The sequence below is a fragment of the Rhinoraja longicauda genome, chromosome 4, assembly GCF_053455715.1.
Source record: "Rhinoraja longicauda isolate Sanriku21f chromosome 4, sRhiLon1.1, whole genome shotgun sequence".
Classification (NCBI taxonomy): domain Eukaryota; kingdom Metazoa; phylum Chordata; class Chondrichthyes; order Rajiformes; family Arhynchobatidae; genus Rhinoraja; species Rhinoraja longicauda.
In genome coordinates this window covers 36,103,982-36,128,845 of record NC_135956.1, presented here as the reverse complement: position 1 = coordinate 36,128,845, position 24,864 = coordinate 36,103,982, and the positions used below count along the sequence as shown (strand labels likewise).

Here is a 24,864-nt window from a genome sequence, read left to right as displayed (position 1 = left end):
AGATTGTTTGTATCTTCCTTAGTAAAGACAGATCCAAAGTACCGGTTCAACTCGTCTGCCATTTCCTTGTTTCCCATAATAAATTCCCCCGCTTCTGTCTTCAAGGGACCCACATTTGCCTTGACTATTTTTTTCCTCTTTACATACCTAAAAAAGCTTTTACTATCCTCCTTTATATTATTGGCTAGTTTACCCTCGTACCTCATCTTTTCTCCCCGTATTGCCTTCTTAGTCATCTTCTGTTGCTCTTTAAAAGAGTCCCAATCCTCTGGCTTCCCACTCTTCTTTGCTTTGTTGTACTTCTGTTCCTTTATTTTTATGCTGTCCTTGACTTCCCTTGTCAGCCACGGGTGTCTCTTACTCCCCTTGGAATCTTTCCTCCTCTTTGCGATAAATTGATCCTGCAACTTCTGCATTATTCCCAGGAATACCTGCCATTGCTGTTCTACCGTCTTCCCTGCGATGGCCTCCTTCCAGTCAATTCTGGCCAGCTCCTGCCTCATGCCTCTGTAATCCCCTTTGCTATACTGTAATACTGACACTTCCGATTTTCCCTTCTCCCTCTCAATTTGTAGAGTAAAACTTATCATATTGTGATCACTGCATCCTAATGGCTCTTTTACCTCGAGTCCCCTTATCAGATCAGGTTCATTACACAACACTAAATCGAGAATTGCCTTCTCCCTAGTAGGCTCCAGTACAAGCTGTTCTAAGAATCCATCTCGGAGACACTCCACAAACTCTCTTTCCTGGAGTCCATTACCAACCTGATTTTCCCAGTCTACCTGCATGTTGAAATCCCCCATAACCACCGTAGCATTACATTTGCGACATGCCAATTTTAGCTCCTCATTCAACTTGCACCCTATGTCGAGGCTACTGTTTGGGGGCCTGTAGATAACTCCCATTAGGGTCTTTTTACCCTTACAATTCCTCATTTCTACCCATACTGATTCTACATCTCCTGATTCTATGTCACCCCTTGCAAGAGAGTGAATATCATTCCTCACCAACAGAGCGACCCCACCCCCTCTGCCCACCTGTCTGTCTTTTCTATATGTTGTGTACCCCTGATGTATTCATGTACAATATTATCTGATGTAATTGAATAGCATGCAAACAAAAGCTTTTCACTGTCTCTCGATACAGTGACAATAATAGACCAATGCCAACACCCATTCACTGCATTAGCCATGTACAGTTCCATAGCAGCTATTCCTGTCATGGTCCCTTTTTTCTACTCATTCGAGGAATGTGGGCTACGCAGGCTGAGCCAGCATTTATTTCCCCATCCTTAATTTCCCTTGAAAAGGTGGTGGTGAGTTGCCTTCTTGAACCGCGGCAGTTCTTGTGGTGTGGGTAGTTCCACAATGCTGTTTGGAAGGGATTTCCAGGATTTTGACCCAGTGATGAGGGTGAAGGGATGGCAATACATTTCCAAGTCAGGATGCTCTGTGGCTTGAAGGTCAACTTCCAGGTGGAGGTTCACTTTAGAGATACAGTGTGGAAGCAGGCCCTTCGGCCCACCGAGTTCACGCCGACCATCAGTCGCCCCAACATGAGTTCTATGTTATGCCACTTTCACATCCCACACACGAGGGGGGTAAATTACAGAAGCCAATTAACCCACAAACCTGCATGTCATTAGAATGTGGGAGAAAACCAGAGCACCCGGAGAAATTCCACGTGATCGTAGGGAGAACGTATAAAGTCTGCGCACCCGTAAATAAGATCAATCCCGGGTCTCTGGTGCTGAGAGGCAGCAGCTCTACCCGCAGTGCCACTGTGCCATCCATGTCGCCATGCTTTTGCTAACCTTGTCCTTCTCGCCAGTAGAGGCCATTTGTTTGGAAGGTGCTGTCTAAGGAGTATTGGTGAGTTGCTGCCATGCATCTAGTAGACTGCATAAGCTGTGTGTCTGTGCTGGTGTGAGTGCTTGGTTGTGGATGGGGTGCATATCAAGCAGGCTGACATGTCCTGCCTAGTTTCGAGCTTCTTGGCTATTGACAAAGCTGTGCTAAGGTGCGTGTTTTGTGCATATGGCCATTGCCTGTTGAATGCATCAGCACTGGCAAGAAACACAATCAAAAGAAAGGCTTGCATTTATGTAGCATCTTTCACATCATCCCAAAGAACGTCAGAGGCAATGAAATAGTTTGGAAAAGCAACAGTGGTTTCAATGTATGAAATGCACCATGGTGATGTTCCACAGGCACCAATATAATAACGATAGGACATCAGCCAGAAACGTGATCTCTGTGTCACTCTCTACAGGTGCGACCTGACCTGTACATTTTCTTTTCTTACTTTCAGATTTACAGCTTCTGCAGTATTTTACCAGTATTTTACTAATTTTCCAATGACCAGATAATCTGGGTACATGGTGCTGTCTGAGGAATAGATAATAATCTGGATACCAAAGAGTACTCACTTTCTCTTTGAAACAGGCCATGGGATTTTTTTATTACCTGAGCAAACAGGCAAGACCTTGAGATATATGAAATGGAATGGAATAGTTTATTGTCACATGTGACAAGGCACAGTAAAATTCTTTGCTTGCATGCACAATGTATACAAATACCAGTCACCTACGGCGCACAGTCAAAGTTACAATGCTCACCGGCGTACTCCTTTAGTTCTCTCCCCCCCCCCCCCCCCACACAGCGGTTCCCCCTCCGCCGAGTCCCCATTCTCCTTTGTTCTCCCTCCCTCTCCATTGTCCATTGTTCTTCCCCCACCCCCCCCTCGTGGCGGTCCCCTGCCCGCCGGGTCCTCCATTGCTCTTCCCCCCTCCACAGCGGGTCCTCCTTTGTTCTTCCCCCCTCCACAGCGGGTCCTCCATTGTTCTTCCCCCCTCCACAGCGGGTCCTCCATTGTTCTCCCCCCACCTCATGGTGAGTCCTCCATTGTTCTTCCCCCCTCCACAGCGGGTCCTCCATTGTTCTCCCCCCTCTCTCATGGTGGATATTGTGCCACCCTAAGGAAGAATCGCTCACTCGGTACAGCATTGGAATCCCCACCAGCATTTCTGTGCTGAGGTCTTTGGAGCCTTCTGCTCAGAGTGCTTTCTCCTAAGGTACAGCTGACAAAGGGAACGATTCATGGGAAACCTGTTTCCTCCTTAACATGTACAACACCAATTTCATTGCTCTTTACCTTTGCAGCACAAGGATCAGTTGCCTCTACATTTTGCTGCCTGGCGGCCCAGTGGTGCTCTCAACATAGTACAGATGCTGCTGAAGTCCTCAAACAAAGATGCTCGATTGATGCAAGATAAGGTATGGGATAGGGAATCTTTGCTGTAAAGATGCTCAAACCCTACTCGTATATATATAATAAATGTGGAACTATCCTTGTTTATATATTGCTGATATAATGTTGATGTTGAAATGCATCTTGCTCAAAAAAAGTTTACTTTTTCAACAGTGACCACAGTTCGATTAGGTTTAAGATATTTATGGATAGAGACAGAGAGGGCCCACGTATTAAAATGCTCAACTTGGATAAGGCTCAAGTTGGAGCAGGTGATTTGAGGGGAAAGGAACATCATCCAAGTGGGATGTTTTCAAAAGTGTGCTGACAAAAGCACAGGATATCTACGTCCCTGTTAGAGTGAAGGGCAAAGCAGGCAAACGTAAGGAAGCTTGGCTAATGCGGGAAATTGAGGCATTGGTCAAAAACGAGAAGTATGCATGGGACAGGTGTAGGCAGCTAGGATCAAGTGCAACCCCGGAGGAGTTTTGGGAACTAAGGAGTAAACTGAAAAAGGAAATCAGAAGTGCAAAAAGGGGCCAGGAAATAGCTCTGGCGGGTAGCATTAAGGCCAATCCCAAAAGTTTTTATAAACACATAAGGCGGAAAGGGTAACCAGAGAGAGAGTGGAGCCACAGGAGATGGGCAAGTTCCTCAATGAGTATTTCTCCTCTATATTTACCGAGGAAAAAGACAGTAGGACAGAGGAACTTGGGGCTGTCAATGGAAGTGGCTTGAGAGCAGTCAATGTTACCATCGAAGAAGTACTGAAGGTACTATCGTGTATGAAGGTAGACAAATCTCCAGGGCCTGATCAGATATATCTGAGGCCATTGAGGGAAACTAGAGAGGAAATTGCGGGAACCCTAGTTGAAATTTACGAGTCGTCCTTAAATACAGGCTAGGTGCCGGAAGATTGGAGTGTGGGAAATGTTGTGCCTCTAAGCAAGAAGGGCTACAGGGAAAATGCTGGGAACTATAGGCCGGTGAGAACATCCGTAGTTGGAAAGTTACAAGAGAGTATTCGGAGGGATAGGTTATACAAACATTTGGATGGGCAAGGGCTGATTAGGGATAGTCAGCTTGGTTTTGTACATGGGAGGATGTGCCTCACAAATCTGATTGTTTTTTGGAGACATGACCAAAAAGGTTGATGTGGGCAGAACTGTATACATTATATACATGGGTTTCAGAAAGGCATTCATGGTAGGCTGTTTTGGAAGGTTAGACGCATGGGATCCAAGGTGAGATAGCTGAATGGATAGCAAATTTGCTCCATGGAAGGAAGCAGAGGGTGATGGTGGAAAGTTGCTTCTCGGACTGGAGGCCTGTGACTAGTGGTCTGCCTCAGGGTTTGGTGCTGGGCCCGTTACTGTTTGTCATCTACATCAATGATTTGGATAAGAACATACACGTCAAGTTTAGCAAGTTTGCTGATGATACAAAAGTGGGTGGTTTTGCAGATAGTGAAGATGGTTGTGAAAGTTTGCAGCAGGATCTGGATCGATTGGCCAGGTGGACAGAGGAATGGTTGATGGAATTTAATACTGAGAAATGTGAGGTGTTACATTTTGGGATGTCTAACAAGGGCAGGACCTACACAATGAATGTTAGGCCTCTGGGGAGTGTTGCAGAGCAGAGGGATCTAGGAGTACAGGTGCATGGTTCCTTGAAGGTCAGGTCGCAGGTAGGTAAGGTGGTCAAAAAGGCTTTTAGCACATTGGCCTTCATCAGTTAGAGTATTGAGTATAGAGGTCGGGAGGTCATGTTGCAGTTGTATAAGACGTTGGTGAGACCGCATTTAAAGTATCGTGTTCAGTTCTGGGCAACATGTTATGGGAAATATATTGTCAAGCTTGAAAGGGTTCAGAGAAGATTTACGAGGATGTTGCCAGGACTAGAGGGTCTGAGCTATAGGGAGAGGTTGAATAGGCTGGGTCTCTATTCCTTGGAGTGCTGGAGGATAAGGGGTGATCTTATAGAGTTGTATAAGATCATGAGGAATAGATCGGGTTGATGCACAGAATCTCTTGCCAGAGTAGGGGAATCGAGGACCAGAGGACATAGGTTCAAGGTGAAGGGGAAAAGATGTAATAGGAATCTGAGGGGGAACCTTTTCACACAAAGGGTGGTGGGTGTATGGAGCAAACTGCCAGGGGAGGTAGTTGAGGCTGGGACTATCCCAACATTTAAGAAACAATTAGACAGGTACATGGATAGGACGCCCCGACCGCCCCGTTGTGGCAACTCCAACAGCCTGACCGCGGGAAAAGACGGCAGGAGAAGAGAAAAATACATTCTGGCCTTCCATCACAGTGAGGAGGTGACTGGAGGAGACTCACTGTGATGGATGTTTCTTTTGTTTGGTGTTAGTTTATGATTGTATGTGTTATTGCATTTTTATTGATTATTCTTATTGGTCTTATTGTTGAACTGCGGGTAATTTTTCATTTCACTGCACATTTATGTGTATGTGACAAATAAATGACTATTGACTATTGACTATTGAGTTTGGAGGGATATGGACCAAATGCAGGCAGGTGGGACTAGTGTAGCTGGGACATGTTGTCCGGTGTGGGCAAGTTGGGCTGAAGGGCCTGTTTCACTCTATGACTCTATCACGGTATCTATGACTCTGTATCAGGTGGATGGAAACTTGAACCTTTTTGCTTTAAGTAGCAACTAACGAATGGGTATTTTTCTTTCTCGTCCTTTAGACTTTAGACTTTAGAGATACAGTGTGGAAACAGGCCCTTCGGCCCACCGAGTCTATGTTGACTAGTGATCACCCCGTCCTACGAACTAACACTATCCTACAAACTAGGGACAACTCTTTAACTTTTGTTTGCCAAAGCCTATTAACCGACAAATCCATACAAATTTAGAGTGTGGGAGGAAACCGGAGCACCCAGAGAAAATCCATGCAGTCATAGGGAGAATGTACAAACTCTGTACAGACAGTACTCTTGCAGTCTTGGGCTGGGCTGTTCCGAAACCAAACTATGAGGCAATCCAACAGCATGCTTTCTATGCTGCATCTGTAGAAGTTAATAAGTCACTGAAGACATGTCGGATTTCCTCAGTCTCCTCAGGAAGTAGAGCATTGGCGTGCATCAATGTGTTTGGTCCACAACAGATCCGTGGTAATATTAACGCCAAGGTTCTTGAAGCTCCCAACCATTTCCATACCGGCATCATTGATGCTGATTGCAGCAAGTATTCCACCATGCCTCCTGAAGACAATTCACTCCTTCACCTTGCTGACATTGAGGGAGATGTTATTATCCTGACACCATGTCTTAATCTCCTTCATGTACTGCAAAAGTCCCAGATCATTACATCTTGACATCTTATTTAATTTATTTACAGCCAGCACTGCATTTTTACAAACTTTCAATTTGCACAGGATGAATAATCAATGAATAATCATAGAAGAATAATGTTGTTCCTTAACGGTCCATATCTCGGAACTCCCTGTACAACAGTACTGTGGGAGCACCTTTACTAAAAAGGCCAATGAAGGTCAAGAGAGCAGCTTCTCAAGGGCATTTAAGGAAAGACGTTGGCCTTTGCCAATGATGGTTGGAGGATCTTCCTGTGAGATAGTTGCTTGTTCTACTTAAAACATACAACAGTACAGCACAGGAACAGGCACATTGACCCAGAATGTCTGTGCAGAACTTCTTGCACTGCAGTAGTGACCACAACTCAAAAGTACTGCAAGGGGTCGAGGTGTGAGAAGCACGATGTGTAGTGTCTTTTCTTTCCACATTCATTTTCTGTGCTCTCACTCTATTCCATTATTTTCCATAGGATGGGTGCATTCCCTTGTTTCTAAGTATTGAAGCCGGTAATATTGGAGTCTGCAAGGAACTGCTTGGAATTAATGCTGACCTGCAGCTCAGGACACAGCGGAAGGTACAAGTTAAGTAGGGCCTGATAGAGCCTTGTGTGATATCTTGAGCTCAGACACAGAATAACAAGTTAACTCACTGCTGACCGGAACATGACTGCACGGCTGTACTGTGATTTATTCAATCATTTACAATCCTCCAACCAAAGGTGGCGCTATCACAACTCCTTCCACCGTAATAATTAAAAAAATATTTCCTGGTGGACATTTTGTTTTGAATATAACCAACGGTATGAAATTATTACAATCTTGTCTGATAGTTTGCTTTTATATAACCTGAATAAATGAGGGCATCATGTCTATATGTTGCATATACAATGATATGTGCATTTCAGGAAATAACTTCACAAATTTAACCTAACCACTGGGTTTCTCCTTCTTTCTGGATATCTTCCCTGACCAAAAGTTTCTGACTGTTTAGAACCACTTGGACTCATTTTTAATCGAGTCAAGCCTTCCTTTTGACCTACATTCATAGATTCCAGTCCATCAGTCAATTTTGTTTGACTGTCAACCCCACTTGAACCTCCATTTTCAGGCTGATTCAAACTCTCACTTCTTGTACCATTTCTGGTTCATCTGCTACCTGTACTTGAGTGGTAACCCAATTATTTGACTCGTCTAATTGGTCTGATTTCAACCCTGTCTGTGCTTGCATAGGCATGACATGGTCAATGTGTACTTTTCTCACCTTTCCACTTCCAAACATCTTGACCAAGTATGTCCGTGGTCCACACTTTCTCACTACTCTTCCAGGTAACCACTTCACCCACTTGTGATGATGGTTTTTCACCTTTACCTTCTGATTCAACTCAACACTCCTTTCCTTTACTCTACATCCGTCATGATATGCTTTTTGTTTTTCCTGTTTCTCTTCTACTGTTTGAGCCAAGTTTGGTTTCAACAGTGAAAACCTTGTTCTGGGTTTTCTTTTCAAGGACAGTTCAGCTGGTGTTTGACCAGTAGTGGTGTGAGGTGTGTTTCGATATGTAATCAGAAAGTTAGCCAGTTTGTGAAACAACGACAACTGTCTTTTCTTTGGATTTGGAAACAGCAGTTGTTTGGATCCAGCAGTCATTTTCTAACACATGAGAGATCACAGCACCAACACCGTATGGTGAAGCATCACATGCTAACTTCATTGGCTTATTGACATCGTAATGAACAAACATTGAACTCTCTGCCAACTGAGCTTTACATGACTTGAAAGCTTGATCACATTTACGTGTCCACTTCCATGGTACATCTTTTCTCATAAGCTCATTCAAGGGATGTAAACAGGTGGACAGATTAGGCACAAACCTCCCATAATAATGCACTAATCCTAAAAAGAATCAGATCTCAGATATGTTTCTGGGAGTGGGCGCATTCTTGATCGCATCAAATTTATCCTTGGTGGGGTGTAGACCATCCTTGTCTATCTTATGACCCAAGTACTCTCCGGAGTTCTGAAAGAACTCACATTTAATAGTTAATAGTTAGCTTGGATTTAGATTCATCATCTACACCTAACTGCAAGTAGGCATTTGTCAACTCCATTTTTGTGAAGATTTGGCTGCCTGTGAGGGTGCTAAACAAATCCTCTGCCGTTGGTAGGGTATCTGGTATGCTATCTTCAAGTACCTGGTGTACGGTCACCTTATAATCCCCACAAAGTCTAACACTACCATCAGGTTTAGGTACAACTACAATGGGTGTTGCCCATTCACTACTTTCTATCTTACTGATAATGTTCTCAGCTTCAAGTCTTTTCAGTTCTTTCTCAACCTTGTCCTTAAGAGCATACGGCACAACCCGTGGTTTACAATGCACTGGTGTCGCATCCTGCTTCACACGTACTTTCGCCTTGTACCCCTTGATTGGCTCACCCTGGTCACTAAACACCTTCGGATGTTGCTTGATTACATTCTCCAGACACTTGAATTCTTCATGAACGAAGAATATCTCGTTCTAGTAGAGCTTCAAGATCTGCAGCCCATTCCAACCTAGCAACGCAGGTTTATCTCCCTTTACAACTATGAGGGGCAACTCCGCCTATTGCTCCTTATACCTAACTGGTACATGTACACATCCTAACACTGGAATCTTCTCTCCAGAGTAACCACGTAGCTCGATTCGCTTCGCTTCCAAAGGAATTTGACTCAGCTTCTCCCGAGACACAAATTCTTGAATCACGCTCACAGATGCTCCTGTGTCGACTTCCATGTTAACATGAGCTCCATTCAACTGGACTTGCACAGACACATTCTTTGTCTTCCGGTTTATTAGCTCATTGCTGCAGATGGTGTATATATCGAGAAGCTCTTCCTCTGCCTGCAGTTGATCCACAGAATGCAGCTTACTTGTTGTTGAATCTTTTCTCTGCTTAGCCTTTCGACAAGCCTTCACTAGGTGTCCCATCTTGTGACACGAGTAATACTCTGCCTTGAAGAATGGACAAGACTGTGCTAGATGCGAGCCCAACAGCGATAGCATGACTTTGCCGTCGTCTTGCTACCCTTCCATGGATAACGATTCTCTGACATCTTTGTCGACTTATCCGTCTTTAGTTTGCTGGACTGCAGCTTGTTCAACTCTTCCGCTGGTTGTCTAGAAGTTGTCCTGACTTCTCTAGAACCCCTTTCTGCCATATCCATTGACAAAGCAGTTTTACAAGCTGTTTCAAAGGTCAGGTCATACACCGTCATCAGCTTACTTCGGATCCGCTCACTGCTCAGTCCACACACGAAACGGTCTCTTAACGCCTGGCCTTGGAAATTTCCAAAATTACAATTAATTGATAACCTCTTGAGTGTCACGATAAAATTACTAATATCCTCCTCTGGAAGTTGGCATCTCGTTCCAAAACGATAGCTTTCAGCTATTTCTAAGGGCTTAGGGTCATAATGTTCTGTTAACTTCTTCAGAATATCCTTCAAAGGCGTGTCCTTTGGTTTGGCTGGAGCTAATAAATTCTTTACTGTATCATAAACATCAGGACCCATTTCAGTGAGAAAAATTGCTCTTTTCCTAGTTTGAGTTGCTTCATTCAACCGTCTTGATTCTGCATCAGAAGCTTCTACTTCAGTGATGTTATTTGCAGCAAAAACATCTCTAAACGTTCAATGTACACACTGAACGTTTCCCGGCTTTGCTGGAACTCACCCAATCTTCCGGTATATCCACTGGGCACCGCCATTTTAGATTTTCTTTTTTTTTAACAGTCTCCTTGACACCAAAGGTTATACAACCTTCTCCGTGCCTCTGTAGAATTCCTTATCTACACAACAAGTAAAGCTGGGGAATCGACAATCCCACTCTCGTCGCCAATTTGTGATATCTTGAGCTCAGACACAGAATAACAAGTTAACTCACTGCTGACTGGAACATGACTGCACAGCTGTACTGTGGTTTATTCAATCATTTACAATCCTCCAACCAAAGGTGGCGCTATTACACCTTGTACTATAAGGCTTGCCAACAAAAGAAGGAAAATTATTGAGCGAACAGGTCCACCTTGGCAATGTCACTGCTGAGATTAAAAATATATCCTCCAAAGATGTACCTGACATCATTTGACATTACTCTTCTCTGCAAATAAACATAGCACAAAAAGTAAGGAAATTTGTGTTTGGTAGATTATTTCTTTGTTGTAACAATGCTTCTTGGCAATAAATCTTATACCGTTGGAAAGCCTGTTTATTTCCCTTTTAAATGGTGCCACATTTGTAAGGAACATGCATTTGTGGGATGAGCAGCAGAGCTGAGTATATGGGTTGCGCCCATGAAAAATTTGCCAAATCTTCTCTGCCAATGCCAAACAGCTTATTCTGCCATTGACTCTTGTTCGGTGTTGTTTGGTGGATTGGATGATTGAAGTCTGAAGAAACAAGACATATTGGCAATTTAACAATTTATTCATTTAATAAACAGGAGCCACAGTAGCGTGTGGAAGAACCATACACAGCCATAACAGCCTGGCACCTCCTCCTCATGCTGGTCACCAGCCTGGTCACACACTGTTGTGGGATGGCATCCCATTCTTGTCAGCACCATTCTTTGGGTACCAGAAGCTCAAAACAAGAGTCAATAGCAACAGCAGAATAAGCTGTTTGGCATTGGCAGAGAAGATTTGGCAAATTTTTCATGGGCGCAACCCATATACTCAGCTCTGCTGCTCATCCCACAAATGCATGTTCCTTACAAATGTGGCACCATTTAAAAGGGAAATAAACAGGCTTTCCAACGGTATAAGATTTATTGCCAAGAAGCATTGTTACCACAAAGAAATAATCTACCAAACACAAATTTCCTTACTTTTTGTGCTATGTTTACAAACCAACTTTCTGTTTTTATTGGGAAGAAGAATCCTCTATCCATTTATTAAATTCATAGTAAGCCGCTTTTCAAAGTTGGTATAAAGAATGAGGTTCAAAGAAGATTACACTCATTTTGGACACTTTTGTTGGAGTGGACGATGAATTCTCCTCACAAAAAGGCGCAGAGGTTGGATAGACTTGGATTGTTTTCTATGGAACATCAGAGGTTGAGGGGAGACCTGATAGAAGTGTATAATATTATGCTATACAGTCAGAACCCTTTTTCCAAGATGGAAATATCAAATGCCATAGGGCATAATTTTAAGATGAGAGGGGCAAATTTTAAAGTGGGTATGTGGGATAGGTTTTTTACAGAGAAGATGGTGAGTGCCTGCAGCAGGCAGGTGGTGGTGGTTGCAGATGTAACAGTAGCCTTTAAGAGATACTTTGATAGGAACATGGATATACAGCGAGTGGAGGGATATGGATTATGTGCAGGCAGAAAACAATTAGTCTTGGCATCATGATCGGCACAAACATTGTCGGCCGAAGGGCCTGTTCCTGTGTGATACTGTTCTATGTTCAATGTTTATGTTCTAAGCCCTTAAGATACAGAATTTGTTGTGTATGAACAAACTAACAGATTGATCAGTCACAGGGTATATGTTCTTGAGTAATGTGGATGATTACTGGAAATTTGATAAAAATAAGTTTGTAGCATTGGGCGCAGTTCTGGTCGCCCCAATACATGAATGATGTGGAGGCTTAGGAAAGGGTGCAGAAGAGGTTTACCAGAATGCTGAATGGATTAGAGGTTATTAGCTATAAGGAGAGGCAGGACAAACTTGTAGAGTTTTTTCTGGAACATCGGAGGTTGAGGGGTGACCTGATAGAAGCGTATAAAATGATGAGTGACCTTGATAGGGAAGACAGAACATTTTTTCCTGGATAGAAATGTCAAACACTAGAGAGCATATATTTAAGGTCAGAGGGGGAGAATTTAAAGGACATTTGCAGGGCAGAGTGGTGGGTGGTCCAAATATGCTGCCGAAGATGGTGGTGGAAGCAAATGGTGGCATTTAAAAGTCTTTTGGGTAGGCACATGGAATACAGGGAATAGTCATAGAGTCATAGAATGAGACAGCGTGGAAACAAGCCCTTAGGCCCAACTGGTCCACAGCTGCACTAGTCCTGCCTGCCAGCATTTGGTCCATATCCATCCAAACCTGTTCTATCCATGTACCTGTCTAACTGCTTCTTAAATGTTGGGATAGTCCCAGCCTCAACTACCTCCTCTGGCAGCTTGTTCCATACGTCCACCACCCTTTGTGTGAAAAGGTTACCCCTCAGATTCCTTTTAAATCTTTTCCCTTTCAACTTAATCTATGTCCTCTGGTCCTCGATTCCCCAATTCTGGGCAAGAGTGTGCATCTACCCAATCTATTCCTCTCATGATTTTATACACCTCTATAAGATGACCCCTCATCCTCCTACACTCCAAGGAGTAGAGACCCAGCCTACTCAACCTCTGCCTAAAGCTCAGACCCTTTAGTCCTGGCAACATCCTCGTAAATGTTCTCTGTACCTTTTCCAGCTTGACAACATCTTTCCTATAACACGGTGCCCAGAATAGATGGACATGGATCAAGTGCAGGCAGAGGACGTTAACGTGGCATCATTTTCAGCACAGAAATTGTGGGCTGAAGGGCCTGCTCCTGTGCTGTTCTGTTCCATAGCAGGCCAGGTAATATCTCTGGAGAGTAGGAATGGGTGATGTTTTGCGTCGAGACTCTAGAAGGGTCTCGACCCAAAACGTCACCCATTCCTTCTCTCCAGAGTTGCTGCCTGACCCGCTGAGTTACCCCAGCATTTTGTGTCTACCTTCGATTTAAACCAGCATCTGCAGTTCTTTCCTACACACTGTACTGTTCCATGTTCTGTAAAGAAAGTTCCCGTACATTAAGTAATGGGTTGCAAGCCCAGAAATCTGGCTGCCACAGAATATCCCAAGTAATAGTTTCTCAATTTGCTGGAAGGAGATATGTCTGGCTAAGTGTGAATGAGTGCTGTGCTGATTCCGGGCAGAATTGTTTGTCATGTACAGGCTAGCAACTATTGACGTAGACTGTGCGACTTACTGAAAATACCTACCCTTCATTTGTATTGATGGCGCTCCAGATGATGAATTGTTGCTGCCTCTAAAAAAAGCACCTGAGCGAATATAGGATTTCCAGTCATAGACAAAACAGCATCTAACACAGAAGGCACCTCTTGTATCAATTAACATGCACTCTGAACCACTTTCCATGAGATCCATTCCTCAGCATAGGCATCAATGATAAAATTCTCCATCACCTTTAATGCACCAGCAGAGTTTTTTGGCTATTGCAAAAAAGATGCTTAATATCTCAATCCCAACACAAAATCATGGTGTATTGGACAGCTATAATCCCTGTCCTCCTACATGCTTCTGAGACCTGCATTAAGTACAGCAGCTATCTTAAACACCAAAAGATATCACCAACTCTGCAAAATCCTCCAAATTCCCTGGAATGATAAATGAAAAAGAATGCAGTGTTCACAATGATCCTCAATTTTTGTCAAATAATCTTAATCCTTTAATTCCACTATTATATTGAGTGTAGCCATTGCCTTGTATGCAGTAATCTGCTGAAAGCCCTGAATCATGTCCTTCTTGTCATCTTGTGAAAACCATGTTGGCAGCAGAATTCATAATCCTATAAACTTGTTAGGTTTAAAGATCTAGGTCCTGAGCTGGACCTGTAAACATGTGTTGCTGCAGAACAACGTGGAAGAAAGTGAATCAACAGCTCATTTGACATCACTCTTGTTTCATTTCCTTTGAATACACTTAAAGAGTTTAATTTAGGTTAGTTTAGTGATACAGCATGGGAGCAGGTTCTTCGGCCCATCGAGTCTGCGCCGACCAATGGCCACCCCATACACTATTTCTATGTTGTCCAAGTTTCACATCCTACACACTCAGGGCAATTTACAGAAGTTAATTAACCTACAAATCTGCATGTCTTTGGGAGGTGGGAGGGAATCGGAGCTCCCGGAGAACATCTACGCAGTCACATGGAGAAAGTATAAACTCCGTGCAGACAGTACCGATAGTCAGGATTGAACAGGGTCTCTGACATGGTAAGGCAGCAGTTCTACCGCTGCGTTGTGCCATCACAAAGAGCTATAACATTCTTATCGACTAATGTGTAAACAGTTGATTCAAAGCCATCTCCTGTGAAGCACTGGATTCACTTGGATGTTATAAGAAAGTTACTTTTTTTTTAAAATTGTATGTGCTAGAGCCTTCTAAATGGAAGAAATTTCCTCCTAACCTCCTGTCTTCATTTCCAGGATAATGGTGACACAGTCTTACATGTTTGCTGCAGAAAGAAAGATGTAGAGTTGGCCAAACTCATGGTGGAATTTGGTGCTGGTGTTGATTTTCAAAATGTGAGTAAGCACAGGTATAGAACAACATTGACAAATTGCACCATGACCTTATAACAATGAAGGTATAAACCAGAATATTTGTGGGAGAGATTTCCTTCAGGCTCATTAGCTTAATGAATCAAATCACGAGGGCTTCAGATGATAAAATATTCTAAATCTAGAAATTATAAATGAAAAAATATAAATAGAGGAAAGTGAACATGGTAGAGGATCACCTAGATTTCACTGAGTTTTTTGAGTAGGTGTCAAGGAGGATTGTTGAGGGTAGGGCAGTAGACATTGTCTACATGGACATTAACAAGGCCTTTGCAAAGTCCCATATAGAGTCAGAGACATAGAGTTATGCAGCATAGAGACAGCACATTCTGCTCAATTTGTCCATGCTGACCATTGTCTAACCAAGCTTATCCCACTTATTTGTGCCTGGCCCATAACCCTCCAAACCTTTCCTATCCATGTACCTTTAGGCTTTTAGACTTTAGAGATACAGCACAGAAACAGGTCCTTCAGCCCACCGAGTCCACGCCAACCAGCAATCACCCTGTACACTAACACTATCTTGCATAATAGGGACTATTTACAATTTTTCACCAAAGCCAATTAGCCTACAAATCTGTACGTCTTTGGAGTGTGGGAGAAAATTGGAGCACCTGGAGGAAACTCACGCAGTCACAGAGAATGTACAATCTCCATACAGACAGCTCTCGTAGTCAGGACTGAACCCGGGTCTCTGGCGCTGTGAGGCAGCAACTCTACCACTACACCACTGTGCCTGCCGCATTGTGCATGTCCGTTAAATTTAGTAATTATACCCTGCTCTAGCACTTCCTTTGGCAGCTTATTCGTGTTTTTATTTAGTTTTAGTCTTTGTCAGTTACTCCACCCATCTACCAATCAACTCCCTCCCCCCAACCTGTATCCACCAATTACTTATAGTCACCCCATTACAGAATGTAGAGACTTTCAAAAAGGTGCAGAGGAACTTTACCTGAATGATACCTGGATTAGAGAATATTAGCTACCGGGAGAGGTGGGACAGACTTGGATTATTTTCTCTGGAACTCAGGAGGTTGAGGGGAGACCCAATAAAAGTATATAAAATTATGAGAGGTCTAGATAGGGTAGACAATCAGAACCTTTTTCCCAGGTTGGAAATGACGAGAGGACATAATTTTAAGGTTAGAGGGGAGAAATTTAAAGAAAATATGTGGAGCACGTTTTTCAGACAGAAAGTGGTGGGTGCCAGAGGTGGTGGCATTTAAGAGGCTATTGGATAGGCATATCCACATGCAGGGGAATGGGGATCTGGATCACACGGAGGCAAATGAGATTAGTTTGACTTGGCATCATGTTCAGCATGGACATTGCGGGCTGAAAGGCCTATTCCTGTGCTATTTCTTTGGTTATTGTTCCAGAATTTTTTAAAGGATTAACAAATAAATTATTTGGCGCTTTGAGAACTTGTTCAATGCAGAAGAAAATCTGTCCTGTCTCAAGCAATTAACAAGTAAGATTAGAAATTAGTTTTGTATTTCTATTGTTCATATGATCCCTGTGAAATGAAAGGCAATGTTTTGTGGAATATAATAAATGTTGTAACAAAGTTAAATGATGCGAGCAGGCCTCAGTGCACAAGAGAATTGTATTACAATCTAAGGAACTGCATATATTTTCTGGATATAATTTATCATTAACATTATGAATGGACAGCTGGCTGCCTCTTGACACATCCCTCCTCAGGAGTTAGTACCAAACCCCATGTCTGGCAAGCTCTGGTATTTGAAGTTAATTCCAACAAGTTGTAAAGTTGGAACTATTCCTGGAATTTTGTTTCTTTCTGATGCATGGAACAATTTCTCTGTGTTGCTTAAAACCTAAGGAAAGACCAATTTCTATAAATGCAGCATAGAAAACATTCCGACAGGATGTATTGCGACTTGGTTTGACAACTGCTCTTCCCAAGATCGCAAGAATTATGATCGCACCCCAGTCCATCATGTAAACCAGCCTCCCTCCCTTCTCCCAATCTATATTTCATACTGCCTAGGGAAAGCAACCAACATAATCAAGGACCACTCACACCCCAGTCATTCTCTCTTCTCCCTTCTCCTGTTAGTTAGTTAGTTAGTTAGTTAGTTAGTTAGTTAGTTAGTTAGTTAGTTAGTTAGTTAGTTAGTTAGTTAGTTAGTTAGTTAGTTAGTTGGTTGGTTGGTTGGTTGGTTGGTTGGTTGGTTGGTTGGTTGGTTGGTTGGTTGGTTGGTTGGTTGGTTGGTTGGTTGGTTGGTTGGTTGGTTGGTTGGTTGGTTGGTTGGTTGGTTGGTTGGTTGGTTGGTTAGTTGGTTGGTTGGTTGGTTGGTTGGTTGGTTGGTTGGTTGGTTGGTTGGTTGGTTGGTTGGTTGGTTGGTTGGTTAGTTAGTTACATGTACTGAGGTACAGTTAAAAGCTTTTGTTGCATGCTAACCAGTCAGCAGAGAGACATGATTACAATTGTGCCAACCACAGTGTGCAGATACATGATAGTAAGAACAGTTGCTGTCGGAGTAGAGATTTAAAAGAGTGGAGCGATTGTAATGCGTGATTGCAGATGCACTTCTATGACTAGCACACAGAGACTCCCAGGGTAGCCTCGGTTGGGTACCATCTTGGATCGGGCAAGATTACAAGGATGGATTCCTGATCTCCCAACCTATATCGTTGCTGCCCTTGCACATTTTTTAACTTCCACTTCACTGTAGCTGTAACACTTTATGCTGCACTGTGCTAATTTTCTCTTTTGCACTCACTGATATACTCACATATGGTAGAATTTGGCTGGATAACACACCAAGCAATGTCTTTCACTGCATTTTGGTACACGTGACAATGTTAATCCAATACCAATACCAATTAATCAGACTGTGGAGGAAAATTATTTATTTATTGAAAATTATCAGTTTATTGCTTTTACGACAACTTAAATATATTCATACTTCTTCATCTGAAGTAGGGTCCTGGACTGAAACATCACCTATCCTCCAAAGAGGTTGCCTGACCGGCTGAGTTACTCTAGCACTTTGCGTTTTATGCAAGATCCGAGCATCTGCGGTTCCTTGTGTCTACTTCAGTGGATGTAAAAGTAGATGGTACATTTTATCTCTCCCTGTTTTTTCATTGCAGGGAGAAGGTCAGACTCCCTTACATGTTGCTGCTTGGGAAGGAGATGAACTGATGCTGAAGTTCTTCTACCAGTACAAAGCTAATCCAAACATTACAGACAAGGTATTGCATTCAATTCCCATGAACCAAAGATATTAACGATCAGAACAAAAGTTGGATAGGTTATGTATTCTAGGCGCTAGAGATGTGTGAAGGTCCCAGCTGAAAATATGGAAGTCAAGCTTTTGCCCCAACAGGTTCCCTGTCTTGAAGTCAATCCTATTGACAGGCATGGCTTCCAGTCAAGCATGGAGAAGTAGAGCAAGCCAGAGGACCATAAAGATCCAAGAAAAGAACATCTGATTCCCAATAACAAGGTCGTGAGTGAAAGTGATCCATGCAAATGTGTAATGTAAGCTCCGAGGAAAGTTAATGGAAAAAAAACCATTGGAGAAACACTTAGGTGATTATTGTGGGAAGTTAGAAATTAAGGTAGGACCAATGACCTTGCTCATCTTTTGGTGTGTCACTAATCACTTCCTGATAATTTAGTATCTGTTGATTCCTATGCCATCTTCTGCCTCTCAACCAAATATCCTAACCAGCAAAACAATTTGTTTCCCATTCCATTGGTTTTAACCAAAATTGATAAAGAGGTAATTGTCGGGGGTTAGTGGTGCCGCTATCTTGCACCGTGAAGTACAATAGTTTGGTCCTACTCTTGGGTGCTGTCTGAGTGGAGTTTGCATGTTCTCCCTGTGAATGCATGGCTTCTCTGCTGGTGTTCCAGTTCCTCCCCCATCCCAATGGTTGGTAAGTTGGTTGAGTGTCAATTATCCCTGGTGTGCAGATGAGAGGTAGAATCTGGATGGAGCTGATGAGAATGTTGTGAGAGTAACAGAATGAGATGAATGTAGGATTGGAGTAAATGGCTGGTTAATGGCCAGTAGGCACATGGTGAGTCAAAGGGCCTATTTCTGAATTGCATCTTTCTATGTTTTTCTACATCTATAAGGATAGCCATTTGGCATGGGCAAGACAGGCCAAATGGCCTGCTTTGTACAAAATATAGATAGAAAATGCTGAAGTAACTCAGCGGGTCAGGCAGTATCTCTGGAGAGCAAGAATAGGTGATGTTTTGGGTCGGAACACTTACTCAGATTGAAGGTAGGGTGGAGGTGGGGTGGGGGGGTGGGGGGAGAATAAACTGGAAGTGAGTTAAGGCCAGAACAAGTCAAGGCCAGCAACAGATGACCTCAGGAAGGGTGGAGTCCATAATGGCCCAGTGTTGGCGGAGTAAGGAGTGGTAACAAGAGAAATACAAGGATGCAAACAGTGGATGGATGACTGGGGTGGTGGATGACTAGGGTGGTGGAAGGGGGGAGAGAGGGGAAGGGAGGGAATGCAGAAGTTACTTGAAAATGGAGAAATTAACATTCATACCACTGGGTTGTAATCCCCCCAAGCAAAATGTGAGGTGCTGCTCCTTCAATTTGCGTGTGGCCTCACTCTGACAGTGGAGGAGGCCCAGGACAGAAAGGTCAGTATGGGAATGGGAAGGGGAGTTGAAATGTTTGGCAACCGAGAGATCGCGTGAGCGTAGGTATTGAACAATATGATCGCCAAGTCTATGCTTGGTCTCACTGATTTGTAGGAGTCCACACCTAGAACTACGGATACAGTACGTGAGGTTGGAGGAGGCGCAAGTGGACCTCTGCCTCACCTGAAAGGACTGCCAGGGTCCTTGGATTACGTCGAGGGAGATGGTACAAGGACAGGTGTTGCATCTCTTGCAATTGCAGGGGAAAGTCCCTGGAGACGAGTGGCTTGGGTGGGAACTGATGAATGAATCAGGGAATTGCGGAGGGAATGGTCCCTGCAGAAAGCAGAAAGGGGTGAAGATGGGAAGATGATTTGTGGTGGGATCCCATTGGAGGTGATGAAAATGTCGGAGGATGATGTGCTGTATGCGACGGCTGATGAGGTGAAAGGTGAGGACTAGAGGGACTCTAGTCCCTGTCCCTGTTACAACTGGGGAGAGAGGGAGCAAGAGCAGAACTATGGGATACAGAGGAGATATGTGTGAGGACCTCACCTATGATAGAAAGGGGAACCCATGTTCCCTAAAGAATGAGTACATCTCAGATGTCCTAGTAGGGAAAATCTTGGGAGCATTTTGTACAATAAATCATTATGCTCCTATGAGTTTGTTAAATAACACATTGCAGTGGATGACACTGATTTGTATAGTGATTCGTTTTGCACCAATGTTATTTATTTCAATGTTACAGCTGGACCGGTCTCCATTGCACATTGCAGCTGAACGAGGACACACCAATGTGGTTGAAGTATTGACCGAGAAATTTAAATCCAATGTACTGGCCCGAACAAAGGTACTTTCCCCATTTCAACATTGATCTGCTTCAATAGCAAATAAATGAGCAGGACCTATAAAAGGATGAACATAAGCAGTTACATCTGAAAAATCAGAAAAATACAGAAAAGATAACGAAAACAATCAGAAAACGTAGCAGGAAAACTGCAGTTGCAAACTGCATCGGTAATAATGTGTGGAAAACCATTAGCTGCATCTACTGTCAGGCAGCATCTGTGGAAAGAAAAACAGTTAACATTTCAGATGTGAGAGGCTTTGTCAGAACTATGAAATAATATTTATACTAATTTTAGGGTGATTTATTTGGATCAATGTTACTCTTCCCACTAACCACAGCTATAAATTTATCAATTTATCAGTCATCACAGTCATCAATTTATTTCAAGAACATATTAAATATAATGCCATAAGTTCCTTTGCACAAATAACATACTAAATATGTCTAAACCAGACCAGATTTAGAGGTGTAAAATACAACTGGCACAATGTCACCTAGTAGACATCTCTTTGCTGAACATAATATTTGCCAAAAGGATAAACTTACAGTGGAATTGGATTAGACCGAAGCTGGCATTGTACTAGGTTCCAAGCTTCAATAATCATAAGCCAAGCAGCCCACAGTGTGGGTCTTGACTGTTGGCTATGACCCAGAATACTAATTGGCGGCAATCAGTGTTGCAGCAGTTGCCTGTTAGTGTGGTCCCCATTTGGCAAAGTTCAGCGAAGCTCTGAAGAACCCCAGCGAGCTTTTGGAAATACCTGCCAAGGACAGATTGTTCCTGTCTCCATGCTTCAACCAATGCTCAGCACATTCCATCAGCCTGAGGTTGTTATTTGTTTGGCATGCAAGACAGCCCAGGAACATGACAATTAAAGGCAGGTGCAAAAGCAGGATGCATCAGTTAACCTTGAAAGGAACAAAAGCCCAGGAGTGCATGGCTACACCAAAGGCCTGCTATTTGATGCAGTCATGGTATACCTTTGCTGGCAAGAACCAGGCAATATACTTCTCCCGACATTTCCAAATCAACTATTCCTCAAAACGACCTAATTGGCTGAAGAGCTGCTTGGGACTCAGTGAAGTCATGAACATCACCATATGAATATAAATGTTTACTTGTTTTACACAGCAGGAAGTACTGACTGGCGTTAATAATAATTAAAATGCACTTTTGAAACTGAAGCTAATTCATCGGCGGATGATTGCGATGTAGTTAATTTCCTCCATAATCTTTTGGAGGGTAACATTTGTTTCAACGGTGTGAGGTTTGTGTATTGAAATAAGAGGAGCCAAACAATTTAGAATCAATTAATTTTAGAATTGTTTTTCATGAGGGAAGGGGTGTTAATGTAAGGAGCTGTTACTGCCTTTTACCTCATTAATTCTCAGCAAAGAGCCAAACAGATGAGAAAATTCCAAACAGACTGTTGACGATTCAGTTAACTTCTACAGTGATTATAACCACTGGAAATTAGATAGCGTCTAACAACAGATGCAATTCCAGTGGTCCGCAGAAGCAATGTGGCAGGACAGAAGTCCTGGGAGAGACTTAAAATAAATCTTTGGCTGATCATTGTCATTTCAATGAGATGCAAGTGTGTGGTGCTCACATTGTTGGACTGCAATCCAGAGATAAGAGATAGGAGTATAAGTGCCTCCCCGAAGCCTACCTACCATCTACGGCTCGTCGGGTACATGATGGAATCCTCTCCATTTGCCTGGATAAGTGCAGATTCATTGACATGTTAGAGGCTTGACACCGTAAAGGGCATCACAGCCTGCTTGATAAGCATCCAAGCTACAACCATGCAGGCATTTCACCACCAAGGCACAGCAGCAGCGGTTTGCACCATCTACAGGATGTCCTGAAGCAACTTACCAAGACTTCTTAGAAAACACCTTCCAAACCCACAACCTCGACCAGCTAGGATAAAGGCAGCAAAAATATGGGATGTTACCCTGCAAGCCATGCACCATCTAACCTGGAAATGCATTGCCGTTCCTCCACTGTCTCGGGGTCAAAATCCTGCAACTCCCACCCTTATACCATTGTCCCAATCCCCACACCTCAAGGACTGTTGTCCTTCCAGCTCACCACCATCTTTTCGGGGCAACTGTGGATGGGCAATTAAAGGCTGACACGGCCTGCAAAGTGCACATCCTTTGAGAGAATTTAAAAAGCTGGGAAATTTAAAAATAAACCATTAAATAGATCTGAAATTTATTTATTAAAAAAACAATGGCAAAAGTAATGATGATCATGAAGCAACAGAATCCTGCAAAAGTCTATGTCTCACTCATGTCCTTCTGGCCTGGCCTGGCCTGGCCTGGCCTGCAAATGCCTCCAGAACTACCAATGTAGTTGACTTTAAAATGTCCCCACAAAAGATCTACAATCCACTCCATTCAGGTCACGAAGGGCATTGGCCAATAAATGATGATCTGCCTCGGATTTCCATCATTCTTAAGTGCAGAATGACTATAATTGTCCAACCAATTTCAGATACTTTTAAGGATCTGAGATCGCTTGAAGGAAGAAGTAGGAAAGGCAAGGGAAAACAGACAGTGGCACAGATTAGGGTTGTCATGCCTAGAGGAACAACCTTGCTTCTCCCAACTCCACCTTTGAAAAAGACATTTCAGCATGTTTCGTCTCATGAATGTAAGCAAACATTAAGGATGGATGTAGACACAAGGAACTGTAGATGCTGGTTTACAATAAAAGACACCAAGTGCTGGAGTAACTTTGTGGGTCAGGCAGCATCTCTGGAGAACATGGACAGGTGACATTTCAGGTCGAGACCCTTCGTTAGACTGATTATGATGGCCTGAACTCCCGTCGGAGAGAGAAGAACTCCTTCAAAGTGGTCATACCTTGAGGAGATGCAATGGTGCAGGAGGGTTAGGCAGCACAAACCTCAGAGCTCATAAATCCACTGTACTTATAGCGTCATAGAATCATACAGCATAGAAACAGCCTATTCGGCCCAACTCGCCGGTGACGACCAAGATACCCCATCTGAGCTACTCATTCGTGATTGGCCATATCCCTCTTAACCTTTCCTATCCATGTACCTGTCGAGGCATCTTTTAAATGTTAGGGTACCAGCTTCAACTACATCCTCTGGCAGCTCATTGCATATACCCTCCACCTTCTGAGTGAAAAAAGCTGCTCCTCATGTTCCTATAAAATCTTTCCCCTCTCATTTTAGACCTGTGTCCTCTGGTTCCTGGTTCCCCAGATTAGGGGAAAAGGCTGAGTGCATTTTATATACCCCTCAAGATTTTATACACCTCTTTAAGTTCATCCTTAGCCTTCTGTTGTATAGCCTTTACATAATCTGGAAGCCGGGACTACAAATGTGCTAATGTGCTATAACAACATTTATAATTCATTTGGACAGGTTCATGGATCGGAAAGATTTACAGGGATATGGGCTAAATGCGGGCAGGTGCAACACGGGGCATCTTGGTTGGCATGGGCAAGTTGAGCCAAAGGGTCTGTCTGGTTCCATGCTGAATGACACTATCACTAGGAATCCAAAACAATGTGTCCAAAACCCACCATAGCAACTGAGGATTTCATTAAATAAATTACAAAGCATGTAGTAATAAGGGAGATCACAAATTGCCATTAAAATGTACTAAGAAAAGGGAAAGGGTTATGAGTTCAATGTGATGGCAGACCCACAACAAAACCAAACCCCCTCTGAAGCAATGTGCCAAATCATTTAGTTCAAAGCCAATAAAGGGTGGGCAGTATATGCCAATCTTGACAATAACATGATCAAGTTAGCAGTGGCCTTAATATCTCTGCTCTGTAATTTAGTTATTGTTCTGCTTGTTTCTCACCAAATAATGTTAAATGTTTAGACTCCACTATGTGATCATGGCTACAATGTAACTCGAGTGTAAAGAGCACCAGTAAGTAACACCAGAGAACACGTCCCCATGTGCATACCAATGCCAATGAATGTTAAGGTTCATGGAAGGCCAACAAGCCTTGGGAACAAGGTTTTGCACTTTGGGAGGACAAATGTAAGAGGGAAAGTATGCAGTTCTAACGGACGTTGGTGAGGCCGGTGTTTATATTTTTAATGTAAATAAAAACTTAGCGCTGATCACTGTTGCATACCAGATATTATATGTTTTATCAATAGGATGGAAGCACTTTAATGCACATTGCTTCACACTGCGGCCACCCGGAAACAACACTGGCATTCCTGAAGAAAGGAGTTCCTCTACACATGCCCAATAAGGTCAAGCTAATCCCTTTTTATGCTTTATTTGTTTCCTTCACCTTGGGTCTTTGACTGCAAACCAGCTGAGCAGAGTTTGGTTGCACTGATATCTGCACTGATTTGGTAGCCGTTGTTCAGTTTGGCCTCAACAA

At 43.1% G+C, this 24,864-nt stretch overlaps 1 protein-coding gene across 1 annotated transcript in view; it reads left to right on the top strand.

Moving 5' to 3' along the window:
- Positions 1-24,864, top strand: part of trpn1 (transient receptor potential cation channel, subfamily N, member 1) — a 174,669-nt gene that overhangs the window by 94,628 nt on the left and 55,177 nt on the right. The window contains exons 6-11 of the mRNA XM_078398420.1: positions 3,165-3,278; positions 7,066-7,170; positions 14,842-14,940; positions 18,097-18,198; positions 20,367-20,468; positions 24,632-24,730. Coding sequence (XP_078254546.1) covers positions 3,165-3,278; positions 7,066-7,170; positions 14,842-14,940; positions 18,097-18,198; positions 20,367-20,468; positions 24,632-24,730 — 621 coding nt within the window. The remainder of the gene's footprint in view (positions 1-3,164; positions 3,279-7,065; positions 7,171-14,841; positions 14,941-18,096; positions 18,199-20,366; positions 20,469-24,631; positions 24,731-24,864) is intronic.